Source organism: Carettochelys insculpta, chromosome 7 (assembly GCF_033958435.1).
Source record: "Carettochelys insculpta isolate YL-2023 chromosome 7, ASM3395843v1, whole genome shotgun sequence".
NCBI classification, from domain to species: Eukaryota; Metazoa; Chordata; order Testudines; family Carettochelyidae; genus Carettochelys; species Carettochelys insculpta.
Window position 1 is genome coordinate 58,933,903 of NC_134143.1, and position 12,081 is coordinate 58,945,983.

At 44.2% G+C, this 12,081-nt stretch overlaps 1 protein-coding gene across 4 annotated transcripts in view; it reads left to right on the forward strand.

Annotated features, from left to right (window-relative positions):
- The first annotated feature begins 635 nt into the window (after positions 1 to 635).
- CACUL1 (CDK2 associated cullin domain 1) overlaps positions 636 to 12,081 on the forward strand; it is a 61,692-nt gene continuing 50,246 nt past the window's right edge. For all 4 annotated transcript variants that reach the window (XM_074999793.1, XM_074999794.1, XM_074999795.1 and 1 more), the window contains exons 1-2: positions 636 to 1,116; positions 10,759 to 10,885. In XM_074999793.1, the coding sequence (XP_074855894.1) occupies positions 780 to 1,116; positions 10,759 to 10,885 (464 nt within the window). In that variant the 5' untranslated portion in view covers positions 636 to 779. The remainder of the gene's footprint in view (positions 1,117 to 10,758; positions 10,886 to 12,081) is intronic.

The window sequence follows — 12,081 nt, forward strand, 5'->3', positions numbered from 1 at the left end:
TGGCCATTTTCTCCAGCATGTTCCAGTTGTAGTTCGTTCTCTTCATGTCTGTCTCAGCAGTATACTGCCACGTTGTATTATGGTACAAATTACTAGCGTTTGACACTACAAGGGCCAGAAGCCCTTTTTTTAAAATGATGGCTGAAATTCTGCAGTGGTGAGTAGTCCATACCCAGCGCACCCTCCTCCAATGGGCTCCTCAAGCCAGGCCATAGGAAACATCACAAAGCAAAGCCTTCCCCACCAGAGAGGCCTGCAGCAGAGGGCAAGTGGGGGACTCTCCCTCCAGAGTGACATTGTCCCCATCCTTCCCAACAGCGCCTCTCCTTCCCCCCATCAGGGTCTCTTCCCTTGCAGGTGAGCGGATCTGTCTGCACCAGGGACTGTCCCTCACTTAGAGGGAGGCTCAGCAGCTCGCCCTGCCCGTGCCCACTTTGCCTAGTGTCAGGGCGACGGGAACAATGACAGGGAGGACGTCACGTGATACATCTTGCCGCCTCCCTGACCCCAGCCTACAATCCCCATAGTGCTTCGCGGCGGCAGCGTGCGGTCGGGTGTGTCAGTGCAGCCGCCGTAAAGTGTCGCGGCGGTGGAGGGGTGCTTTACGGCTGAAGCCTGCGCTTGCTTTTCGGCAGTCCGCTGCCGTGCCGTGCCCTGCCCTGCTCTCCGGAGCTGGAGGTCTGAGCTGTGCGATGTAACGTGCGGGATGGGCGGTTGGTTGTGATTTCCCCCGCCGCCCAGCCCCGCCGGAGCGAGCGGGGCCCCCCTCCCCCGGCAGCATGGAGGAGGAGAGCATGGAGGAGGAGGGGGGCAGCAGTAGCAGCTATGAGGCCATGATGGACGATCAGAACCATAACAACTGGGAGGCTGGTGTGGATGGCTACAGGCAGCAGCAGCCCCCCGTGGGCTATGCCCAGGCCCCCCTGGGGGACCGGGCCCTGCAGCTGCCCGTGGACAGGAAGGGCCATAGGGGGCAGCAGGAGGAGGAGGACGAGGTCCAGATGGTACCAGAAGCCAACGGCCTGATGAGGGGCTGTGACTCTGCGGGCGCTGCTGGCAAGGGAGGAGCCGTCGCTGCTGCCACCATCAACATCAACACCTCCACCTCTAAGTTCTGTGAGTGACAGAGCCTGGCCCACCCCTGCCTGACCTGCCCCAGCTGCCCCTCGAGGCGCTTGCATCCACCCCGAGGCTGGCCCGGTGGCCCACCAGCTCCCCACATTACACCCCCCTCCCCCGACTAGGGATTCCTGGAGTCTGTTCGTGGTGCCTGGGTTTCGCAGCTTGCTCTTGTGTGGAGAATGACCTGCCTGGGGGCCTACCTTCAAGCTGCCACTCCGCCAGCCCCCTCAGTGAAATGGAGCTAAAGCTGGGTCTTCCCCTGTGTGCCTGAGCTACTTTGCTCACGGCTGGGATAAAATGGTCCCTCTCTCCACATGTCAGCCCCTCTCCTATTGCTTAGCTAGAACTGTCCCTGTCTTTGATCACCCTCATTTCCCCAACATACCTCCAGGGGCCTTGCGTCTGTCCTCAGAATGGTCCACTGCTGTGACTGCCTCAGTCCTTGCTCTTATCTGACTTAAGAACCAGAATATTTGAACCATTGATTGTGTTGGAAGCAGAACTCATCTATTTACACAGGTGCTTTCCACTTGCCTCAAAGCTGGGCCGTCCTGTGCTGCCTGGTACCTCACCTGATCAGCAGCAGGGAGTTCAGGAGTCTCATGTCAAAATGAAATGTTTCAGCTTCTTCTGAATTTAAATTTTAGAATTCTGGTTCCACCACAAATCTTGACATTTAATTTTTTGTTCTGTTTTGGAACCATTTTTTCCTTCAGAATTTGCTGTATAATTCTATGTAACAGGCATTCCAGTTTTCAGGCAACTCTGTATATGAGGTTTGAAGGTGAAGGAACTGCTGTATCAACAACTGTGTTGCGTGGGTCTTCTAAAATGTAGATTTATCATTAAAATGGTAGATTCTTTTTGTTTAAGCGTATTTGAGCATTTGTTCCCAGAACTCCTAGTAGATAGTTACCAGTCTCGGAGGGGTTACCTTGTTAGTCTATATTTGCAAAAACAATGGGGCATCCTGTGGCCCAGTAAAGATTAACAGATTTATTTGGGCACAAGCTTTCATGAGTAAAGAGTACTTTGTCAGCTGCAACAGTAGGTATGTGATAGAAGGTAGGCAGACCTTCAGATCTCTTCAGAATTCCCTTGTTTAGTACTGCTAAAATGTGTATTGGTTTAATCACAAGATTTATGAAATCATGGACAAGTGTTTGGGTCATTAGAATTCTTTGGTGTGCTAGATCATCTTTACCTGTCAAAGATAAGCCTTGCTGGTATGTGTATATGAGCATCATAGATAGTATCCTATGCAGCTTCTGTTGAAAAGGCTTGGTCTGTAGGTGCACCGTGGTTGGAATGGAGAATCAGGCACACCTGTATTTTTAATCCTACCTCTGACACTGACTTCATTTTTGGCCTTGGATAAACTAGTTAAAAACTCTGCCTTAGTTTCCACATCATAAAAAACACAGCTATCCAGTAATTATCCCTGTCTTTCAGAAGTGTTGGAGAGACAAGTATATGGGAGTGAGAATGTGGAAGAATGGAAACAAACCAACATTCTTTTCTCCTGCCTTCCTCATCACAGCAGCAGCATAGTATCTAAACCAGGGCTCCTCACAAAATGTTTTTAGTGGTCTCTGAGTGTGGCCAACAGGAGTTGCTGGTGGCCATTCTGACACTTTTTCCCTGAAATACTTTAGGAAAAAAACAAATTAGGACGTGTGTATGTGCATCTGATTGTAATTTGGTTATGCAATAGGAAGGCAGTGCTATGCAGAGCTCCCCATTCAGCACACCCAGACTTAACTCCTCTGTTTGTGCTTGGAACGTGTCCTGGAGTGGGGCCCTTCACTTTGCCGAATAACTGCCGAATCTATTGAGCTGCTGTAAACAGTGAGTGTGGCCCCAGTTGGGGAAAATGCCAGTCTCTTTCTCAGGTTCTGCCTCCCTGCTGGCTCTTCAGCAAGGTGGGCCGGTAACTCAAAGGCCACCGATGTAGTCCCAGGTTTTTTCCCATTCCCCAGCGGGGAGGGGGCAGGGAAGCAGCTTAGGGGAGTGACCTGCAACCAATATCGCAGTTGCTTCCACTGAGAAGAGGTGTCCCTGCCTCGGCCCCACGTGTCTCCTTAGGCTCTGCCTGGCATCTCCAAGGAAGCTATGCAGTCCAGGGCACCAATCCCTGCTGACAGCACCAGCTTAAACAACAAGGAGGTGCCTCTTGCTCCCCTTGGTAACAACTACTCAGGAACAACAGCTGGGTGCTGCAGGGAGGGGCTGCTGCTTTTCCTCCTCTACCCCACCAGTTCCTGTGTGTGTGTGGTGGTTTTTTTTTTTTTTTTTTTTTAGGCTCTCATGTCTCGAAAAAAATTTACCGGTACCCTCATTTGAGAAGTACTGGTCTGAAGTACTCCCTATTGCCAGCTTTCCTGACCGGATGGACCAGATACCATTATTGGCAATGGTGTGTGGTCCATCTAGTCGAGAAAGTTGGCAGCCCTACCTCAGTTCTTGCATATGTTAAGAATAAGGACCTTTGTTAATAATGTGTGCCAATAACAGGTGCGGCTGGAAATGCTGTCAAACGTAGTTTAAGTGCAAGAAGTGTTCAGTGCTCGACCTTGTTATCTGCAGTACAGCTTGGAGAGCAGCTTAACAGTGACTTATCAATATCTGCAGTTTTCCGTAGCATTAAGGTTGGATGCATTGTTGATGCTCATGTCATCAAGGGGCAATTCTCTAGATGTGGACAAGATTTTAAACAGCATTCCCAGGCAGCAGAGTAGAACTGATTAGGATCATGTTTATTTCACGCTTCTTCATTCTACCCTATATGTTTATTCTCCCATGGATGATTCTTCCATCTTGATAAATTTGAAGTCCAGTAAAATTTGAGTAGATCGCTCTCTCCTGTTTCTTTCCAGCAGGAGGCTGGACTCAATGGCTTTTTTAGGTCTCTTCCAGCGCTATTGTTCTATGATTCTGTGTCTTGTGGTGTAATATTAATTTACTTGCAGTGTGGTGGTTTTGTTCCTGTTTGTTGTAGACCAGTGTACTTTTTGGTTTAACTGCTCCTGTAGACTTATAGGGAGAAGTGTTGAAGGGTGATCCTTTTAAATAAATGTTGTAGGCCAAATCTAGTTTTAATATATAAATGCTATTCTGGTAAAGTAGGTCGAAAACTAGATATGCTTAATATTGTAAAGTTAATTTCACATTGTCCTTCTGTTCCCGTGTAAGATTTAAAATTATTTCTCTGCTGGAAACTGTTCATTGCCAGATTATTATAAACTTAATATTTATAGAAGATGTTCATTTTTGTAGATGTTTTTTCTTAAGTTGACAGTAAATTCATGTCATTTTACTTAACATATTAATAATTTATCTAGTGCCTTTGTAATGCCATTGTAGGATAAGCCTAGAGAAAAATGCTAAAGTGTATCAGTATGCTGTATAGCTGAAAACTGGTTTTTTCTTAGGCTTTAGCCCTGCTTGTTAACATAGTTAATATGTAGGGCTTTATCAAAATTCATGGTCAGTTTTGGTCAATTTCAGAGTCATAATATTCTAAAAATTGTAAGTGTTATGATTTTAGCTATTTAAATCTGATATTTCACAGTGTTGTATGTGCAGGGATTCTGAACGCAGTACTGCTACCCTTCTGCATTGCTTCTGGCAGTTGCACTGACTTCTGAGCTGGGCAGCTGGAGAGTTGACGGTGGCTGGCTGGGGGCCTAGGTTGAAATAAGAGCCACCAGCATTGCAGAAGTAAGGATGGCACGGCATATTGTTGCAACTCTTATTTCTGCTCTGCTGCCTTTAGAGCTGGGCTCTGTCAGGTGCTGCTCTCTAGTTGTCCAGCTCTGAGGGCAGCATTGCAGAAGCAAGTGTGGCATGGTATAGTGTTGCAACACTTACTCCTGTATTGCTGCCCTTCAGAGTTGGACACCTTGCCAATAGCTGCTGTTCTGTGGCCACCCAGCTCTGAAGGCGGTATAGAAACCACAGCATGCCTGAAATAACCTTGCAACTCTGTCAACTCCCTTTGGGGTCAGGACTCCCACTTTGACATGCTGGTGTCTCATGTGAAATTTGTGTAGCAAAAAGTAAAAGCACACAAAAGACCAGATTTCATGATGGGGGATCAGACTTCCTGGTCCGTGATGCGTTTTTCATGGTCATGAATTTGGTAGAGCTCTACTGATATGGGCTGTTTGTTCAGCTTAATAAACCATTGTTTGGCAGTGCACACATGATTGTCAGATATATTTGTGCATGTGCATGCTTACATGTTTACCTGAATTATGTAAGAGCCTAGTTAAAAGCATTTTCGTTGTTAATTTTTCTGTGTAAAGAAATCCCTTGATGTAGACAAAGTTTGAAATTTATTCTTGACAGTCATTCTGAGTGGCAAGTGATGTGTAATGCAACCACAGAATGGATTCTTATGACAGGCTATCACTGTGGGGTGGGAAGCTTTTGAACATTCCTTCAACTTCCTGTTACTTTGTTTAAATGCTAAAGACAATAGGAAGTGATCATCATATGGAAAACGGCAGTTCCTACAGGTGAACTCTTAATGCAGTATATGACAGAATCTTTTCCAAAAGCGTTTATTCACAGAATTAACTTGCTACAGTTGCGAATGGTGATTGTAGGAGGGAAAACTAGAGTGACTTTTATTGAAACGATGGGTCGAAAATATGAGATGCCAGGTGTGCTTGGGTATATTGGTATATTTGAATGACATTGCAACCAAATTTGCAAAGCCTGCTAGACTGTTTCAACTGGCTCTTCCTGATCTGAATTACCTAATCCCTATTAAATAGGGCTTACACTATAGTTAAGAATAAAGACTTGCATTACTCTTGGCATTTCTGAGTGATCTTTCAGGATAATGTGCTGGTTACGTTGTTGCTGAAAATGAGTCAGTGCCACCATTGGCAACATGGAAGTCTCATGCAAACCAATTTCGGCCAAGCTTTTGCCTCTCTCATTTAACACTGTGTTAAAGAATCCTTTTGCATTTTCAACTTTCCACCTCAGTTTTGGTTCTGCATTATCTTTGTTTTAGAGTAATTCACTTCACAAATCCACAAAGAATGAGAGATTTGCAATCCTTGAATGACACACAGACTATGGTTTAGCTGTCCTGACAGTCTGCAACCACTGTTTGGATGCTCTCTTGAAGGAGTGGGCCCCTCCAAATACTTCTAAAAACTGTAAAAGTTATGCGGTTGACTGCAAAGTCATCTGAACATATGCAAGGTTGGAGATGCCTTTGGAACCAATGAAAAAAGCATCTCTAAATTTCAGTAGGTCTTCGGAAATCAGACCCAGAAGAGTACTCACAAGCTGATGAGATTAGATTGGGATCTGAAAGCCGCAGGATTCAGTCTGAGGATAGCGGTGTTTCTGGAAGAATTCTTGAGTTTTCACAATGTGGTTTAGGGTTGTGTTGGTTGTTAGTATTTTCTCAGTATGATTTAAAGTGTGTGCAGTACAGTAAACTCCCGATGTATGATTTTTGTCTTGCTCTTTAACGCAAGTTAAGCACAAGTCAGGATCTTGGCCTTCACAGGGCCTGGGGAGCACAGCTGCTCCACCAGCTCCTCACTCCAGGCCCTGGCTCCCCCAGCTGTGGGAAGCCGGGGGACAGACAGCCGCAGTGGTGCTGGGTTAAGCCAGGTGGGCGGCTAAAGCAGTGCAGCTTCTCCCCAGCTTCCCCCAGCTGGGGGAAGCCAGGCGGGTAGCCATGTCTGGCTCCCAGAGTGGCAGGGAGCTGGAAACCAGGAGGCAGCCTGGCTGCCAGCTCCCCTGGGGTTGGGCGAGGTGGGAAACTGACCAGTGCTGGTGCACTGGTCAGTTCCCAGCCCCTGCAAGCCCAGGAGAGGCAGGAGCTGGGCTGTTGCCTGGTTCCCAGCTCTCAGACCGCCCACCTCCACCCCTGACTTGTGTGAAATTTGAGTTACTTGAGGGTGTGCAGGAGCACAACCCTCATGTAACTTGGACCACTGTAACTCCTCTCATCAGAAATTCGGGATTATTCCTGTTAAATTCTTTCATTGCCGTCATTTTATTTTTGTTTAAATAAATGATAAACTTGTGTTTAAACCCTGACCTGCATAGGTATCCTTAGCTATTTGGACACGATATTTTTCTCTTTTACTTGGACACATACAATGAATAGCACTCAGTAGGCACAGATTTGTTCTCTACATGAATACTTGTAACTATTGTTGACTCAATTTTCATTTAGACTAATCACCTTGCATTAATGTCTGTTTGTTCTGTTTTTAGTCTAAAATTTTTTCACTTGTGGGATCTATTCAATTTAAATTTACAGAGCCTCTTTCTGGAGAAGAGTATTCAGGAACAGAGTGTTTGTCATCTTCTAATTTGTTACTTTGTGCAATACAGGAAGTGATGTTAGCATAAAAAGAACTTTGAAGCTTCCTTATCAATTTCAAGTTTAATGCTCTTTGCCTGTTTTTGCCATTTAGGTAGCTTCTGAATGAAGCTGATGTGGAAGAGTGTGCCTGGAACATGAATATTTTTGGCTCTAAATCAGTTATTACTATGACATTGAAAATGCTGATTGCAGTGTAAAACTCACCAGCATTTTACTTTTTCATTTTAATAAACATTTCATTCTGTGGCACATTTGACTTTAGGCTCTGAAGGAACTGAATTTCTACATTTTGAAGTGTGAAAACATAATAAAAAAGCCAAAAAGAAGCTTGAAGAACAGCTTGCCAAAAAGCAATAACAAAATGTTTTTAAGTACATCAGAAGTAGGAAGCCTGCTAAACAACTAGTGGGGCCATTGAATGATCAGGATGTTGAGAGAACTCAAAGACAGTAAGGACATTGTGGAGAACTTAATTTTTTTTTTGCTTCGGTTTCCGTGGCTGAGGATGTTAGCGAGATTGCCAGACCTGAGCCATTCTTTTTAGGTGACAAAGCTGAGGAATGGTCCCAGATTGAGGTGTCATTAGAGGTGGTTTTGGAATAAAATTCGTAATCTTAATAGTAATGAGTCATCAGGACCAGATTGCACTCACCCTAGAGTTCAGAAAGAACTCAAATGTGAAATTGTGCAACTATTAACTATGGAAACTTATCCTTTAAATCAGCTTCTGCACCTAACGACTGGAAGATAGCTAATGTGATGCCAATATTTAAAAAGGGCTCTAGAGGTGATCCTGTCAATTACAGACCAGTAAGTCTAATGTAAATACCAGGCAAATTAGTAAAACAATAATAAAAAATTGTCAGACGTAGATGACATTTTCCCAACAAATTATGTTCAACGTAGTTTCTATAAAGGAAATCATGCCTTACTAATCTACTAGAGTTCTTTGGGGGGTCAATAAGCATGTGGACAAGGGGGATCCAGTGGATATAGTGTACCTCAATTTCCAGGAAGCCTATGTCAAAGCCCTTCACCAAAAGCTCTTAAGTAAAGTTGTCATGGCATAAGAGGGAAGGGGCCAGTGCTCTCTGGAGCTGGTGCCCATGGGACCAGGGCCGCAGGCAGCTGGACCACATGTGGAATCGGGACCAGTGCAGGCAGGGCTGGAGGTAAGGGGTCTGCAGGGGCTTGAGATGGGGGCCGGGGGGCACGTAGCCAGCATCAGGCTGGGGGAGACAAGGAGACCACTTCTTGTCTGGCAAATTTCCTCATTCAGGACCAGTCAGGTCCTGAGGGTGCTGGATGAGGGTGGTACAACCTGTATCTAGCAAGAGTGAACAAATTGGTAGCTTTGCGAAGATGGTCTGATAGCTTTGTAGAGTTACCCACTCAGCAAAACTGCTGAATCTAAACTAGACGTTACAAGGAAAAAAATGTGTAAAGTACCATTCTACTGAGAAATCTGTACAATACAGTTCTTCTGCTACTATTCAGACACTTGCTTGATTCATACCTGTTTCCATGCCCTTTGTATCTTTTTTTTTTCTCTTCTTAGTGCCTTCTTTTCATATTGCCTGTCTTGCCTGAAATTCCCTCCCTCTTGTTTCATTAAGCTACCACACTCCTTTTAAATCCCAAACTAAAACATGCTCAGTTCACTGATCCCATCAATGTTAATCTACCAAAAGTAGTGATGCTACATTGAGAACTGTAGTTAAAATACCTTCATGATTTGGCTATATTCTCTAAAATATTTTTTTAATTTATATTGTCCACTTAGTGTGATCTATTTGGAACTGGAATAGTCTCTTTTGTTGTGTACAGCACCAAGCTTCCTGCTCAGATAATACATTTTTGAATGAATCAGATCTTTATAAAAATGCGTTCTGTATTGTATTGGCTATCTGGTGGCTTTGGATTAATGGGAGTTTGTGTTCAAATCCCTGAGGAAAAAGTGCGAGCAAGATGGTCCTGCTAATGCCGTACACTGTGTGCTTTTGTGGAGAAGGGTTTGTCAGTTTTAGAATGGTTGATCCTTGCAGTTGTTCTGCAGGTTAGTTGAGCTTTCATGTCTGAGAAGAAAACCTTAAAAACAGATGTTACGGGCTTGACTGTGCCTGCGTAGATGCACGAAGTGTGCTCAGAAAAGGAGCAAAAGTGGGTTGGTGGTTGAGCTCAGTTGCATAGTCTTAGGTACTTATGTCCCTCATTGCTATAATATGTGAGAGCATCACAGTGCTTAATGTATTGATTCCTGCAACAACTTTCACAGTGTCTGGAGTGTAAAGTGTTCACAAGAGTGTTATGCACTGTCTTTTATGACCCCTTGCTGTCATGCACCAGACGTTCCCTACTGCATGTTAATTTTCTACGTCAACATGTAACTTTTAGAATCTGTTTACGTGGTAATAAAACTGGTGGCATTGAGTCTAGAGACTTGAGCTCATACTGGCACTAAAATCAGCTCTGTGAATGTTCAGGCTTGTGCTGTAAGTCAAGCTCTGAAGTCTGAGCAAGGGCCAGGCTTCAGATCTGGAGCTCCAGTGTCAGTCTGAATGTCTACACAGATTACTTTTAGCACTGTTGCTTGAGTTAGAACCTGTAGACCTGGGGTCTAATACTTGCCACAAATTTTGGTACAGGATAGATATACCCTGAGTTTGTACTTGTGGGGTCCCCCCAGGCCAGTTAATGCACAGTATAGAGGTGCATATTAGAATTTACACCTTGCTTAGTATAGACTAAGGCACCATGAAGACAAGTACAGTACTACATTGTAGCTGGATTAATCAGTGACCCCTGTAGTAAAGAAAAGAGATGGTCTCCTTTAAGGCAGTGGTGCGCATACCAGTTGAGAGGGAGTGGTCTGGAAACCTACAGTGCTGATTCTGATGTCAGAGAGGTTAGTGGTAATCTTTAATGCTGATCTCCCACACAGTTGCGTAATATGTTAAATGCTAACTGAGCCACTTTCTGTTTCTTGCATTTTGTTTTTACTGGAGTTTCCATGATGATGATTTTCTCTTTCACTGCAGACTATTAACTTTTTTTCGGCTACAAAATATTGACTTAGCAACTCTTCCATTTATGTAAACGTCGGATACACCCGTCTTTCACAATAGAGGTTCTATCCTATTTGTATCATAACAAACATTGCAGGCAATTATTAATTACTTTGCCTCTCTTATCAGCTGTGATCATAAGTTGCTGACAGTATAGCACCATCTGAATACCTCAACTAAAAGCTTTGCCTTCCATTTTCTTTGTAGTAATGAATGTTATAACAATTGAAGACTATAAGAGCACATATTGGCCAAAGTTGGACAGTGCCATAGATCAGCTTTTAACCCAAAGTCCTGGTGACTACATCCCTATCTCCTATGAACAAATATACAGGTAAGAAAACCTTTAAACACTACATAACTTCCTTTCAATTGACTGTATATGGAAAATCCTACCTTAAAACTACATGTCTTTGAATTTTGTTTACTGTATACTATGCATCCATTTACTACTCATGTGGTTAGAATGGGCAAAAATAGGCTGTCCAAATAAGATTGCTCTTCCTGTTGGGGGAATAAATGCGATAGAAATAAATTCCTTTATGCTTCATCTATACAGATAAGATCATGATCATCTTGAATCAGCGAGACTATTGACTAAAAAAAGGTGCACCCAGCAGAATTTTGGTACAAGACCCTCAGAAATGCGTAACATGCCGTTAATTAGGGCAGCTGAGGAAGGTGGTATGGTAAAAAAAAAAAAGTTGAGCAAATGCCTCAAATGACCTTTTAGGGCAGCGGTTCATAACCTTGTACTGCAGCGTGCACCCCTTTGGTTCTCCAAATATCTTCTCACACCCCTTATCAAAAATGAAGATGAAGGGGGTGCCTATACACTTTTAAATGCATATTAAATATATGTAAAATAGTTTTATTATTTAAAAATGTATAATATTAATAAATACATAGGTCTGAGGAAACAAAGTAGTCGTACTTACGTGCCTGTGCTCAATTTGTGTGTTTGATGATTTACCTTCTAAAAAAAATCTGGCATGTCTCGTGTCCGAGAAAGGGCATCATGTACCCCCAGTGGGGGTGTGCACCCTAGGGTATGTCCACACAGCAAAATCAAATCTCGGAGCCTGTGTCGACTGTGGTGGGCTCGTGCTGCAAGGCTAAAGGTAGCAATGTCATTGCTATTTTTAGCTCTGCAATGCAAGCCTGGATCCCTTGATTTGGATCCTGAGTCTAATTGCTATGGGTCTTTTATTTATTTTTTTTTTTCTTCTCTTCTTCTGGGTAGACTTACTCTTCGAAGCCAGATCCTGCCAGGTCTTGAGTTTCTTCTGCCAAAGGATTAGTGATTTCTCTCTCATCTCCATATTATAATTTTTTTACGCCTGGGCGACGGAAGGAGCTCATCACGTAAATGGTCGGGGAGGTGGTAGTGGAGGGTGGGATGGAGTCTCCAGGAAGGCAGACGCCCCAACCCGTTGGCCCTTGGCTGTCTCCCCACCACTGGCCCTGGGACTCGCCTGAGAGGGGAGGAGCTGAGAGTAGCTGCTGTCCCTGGGTTGTGGCAGGGACGAA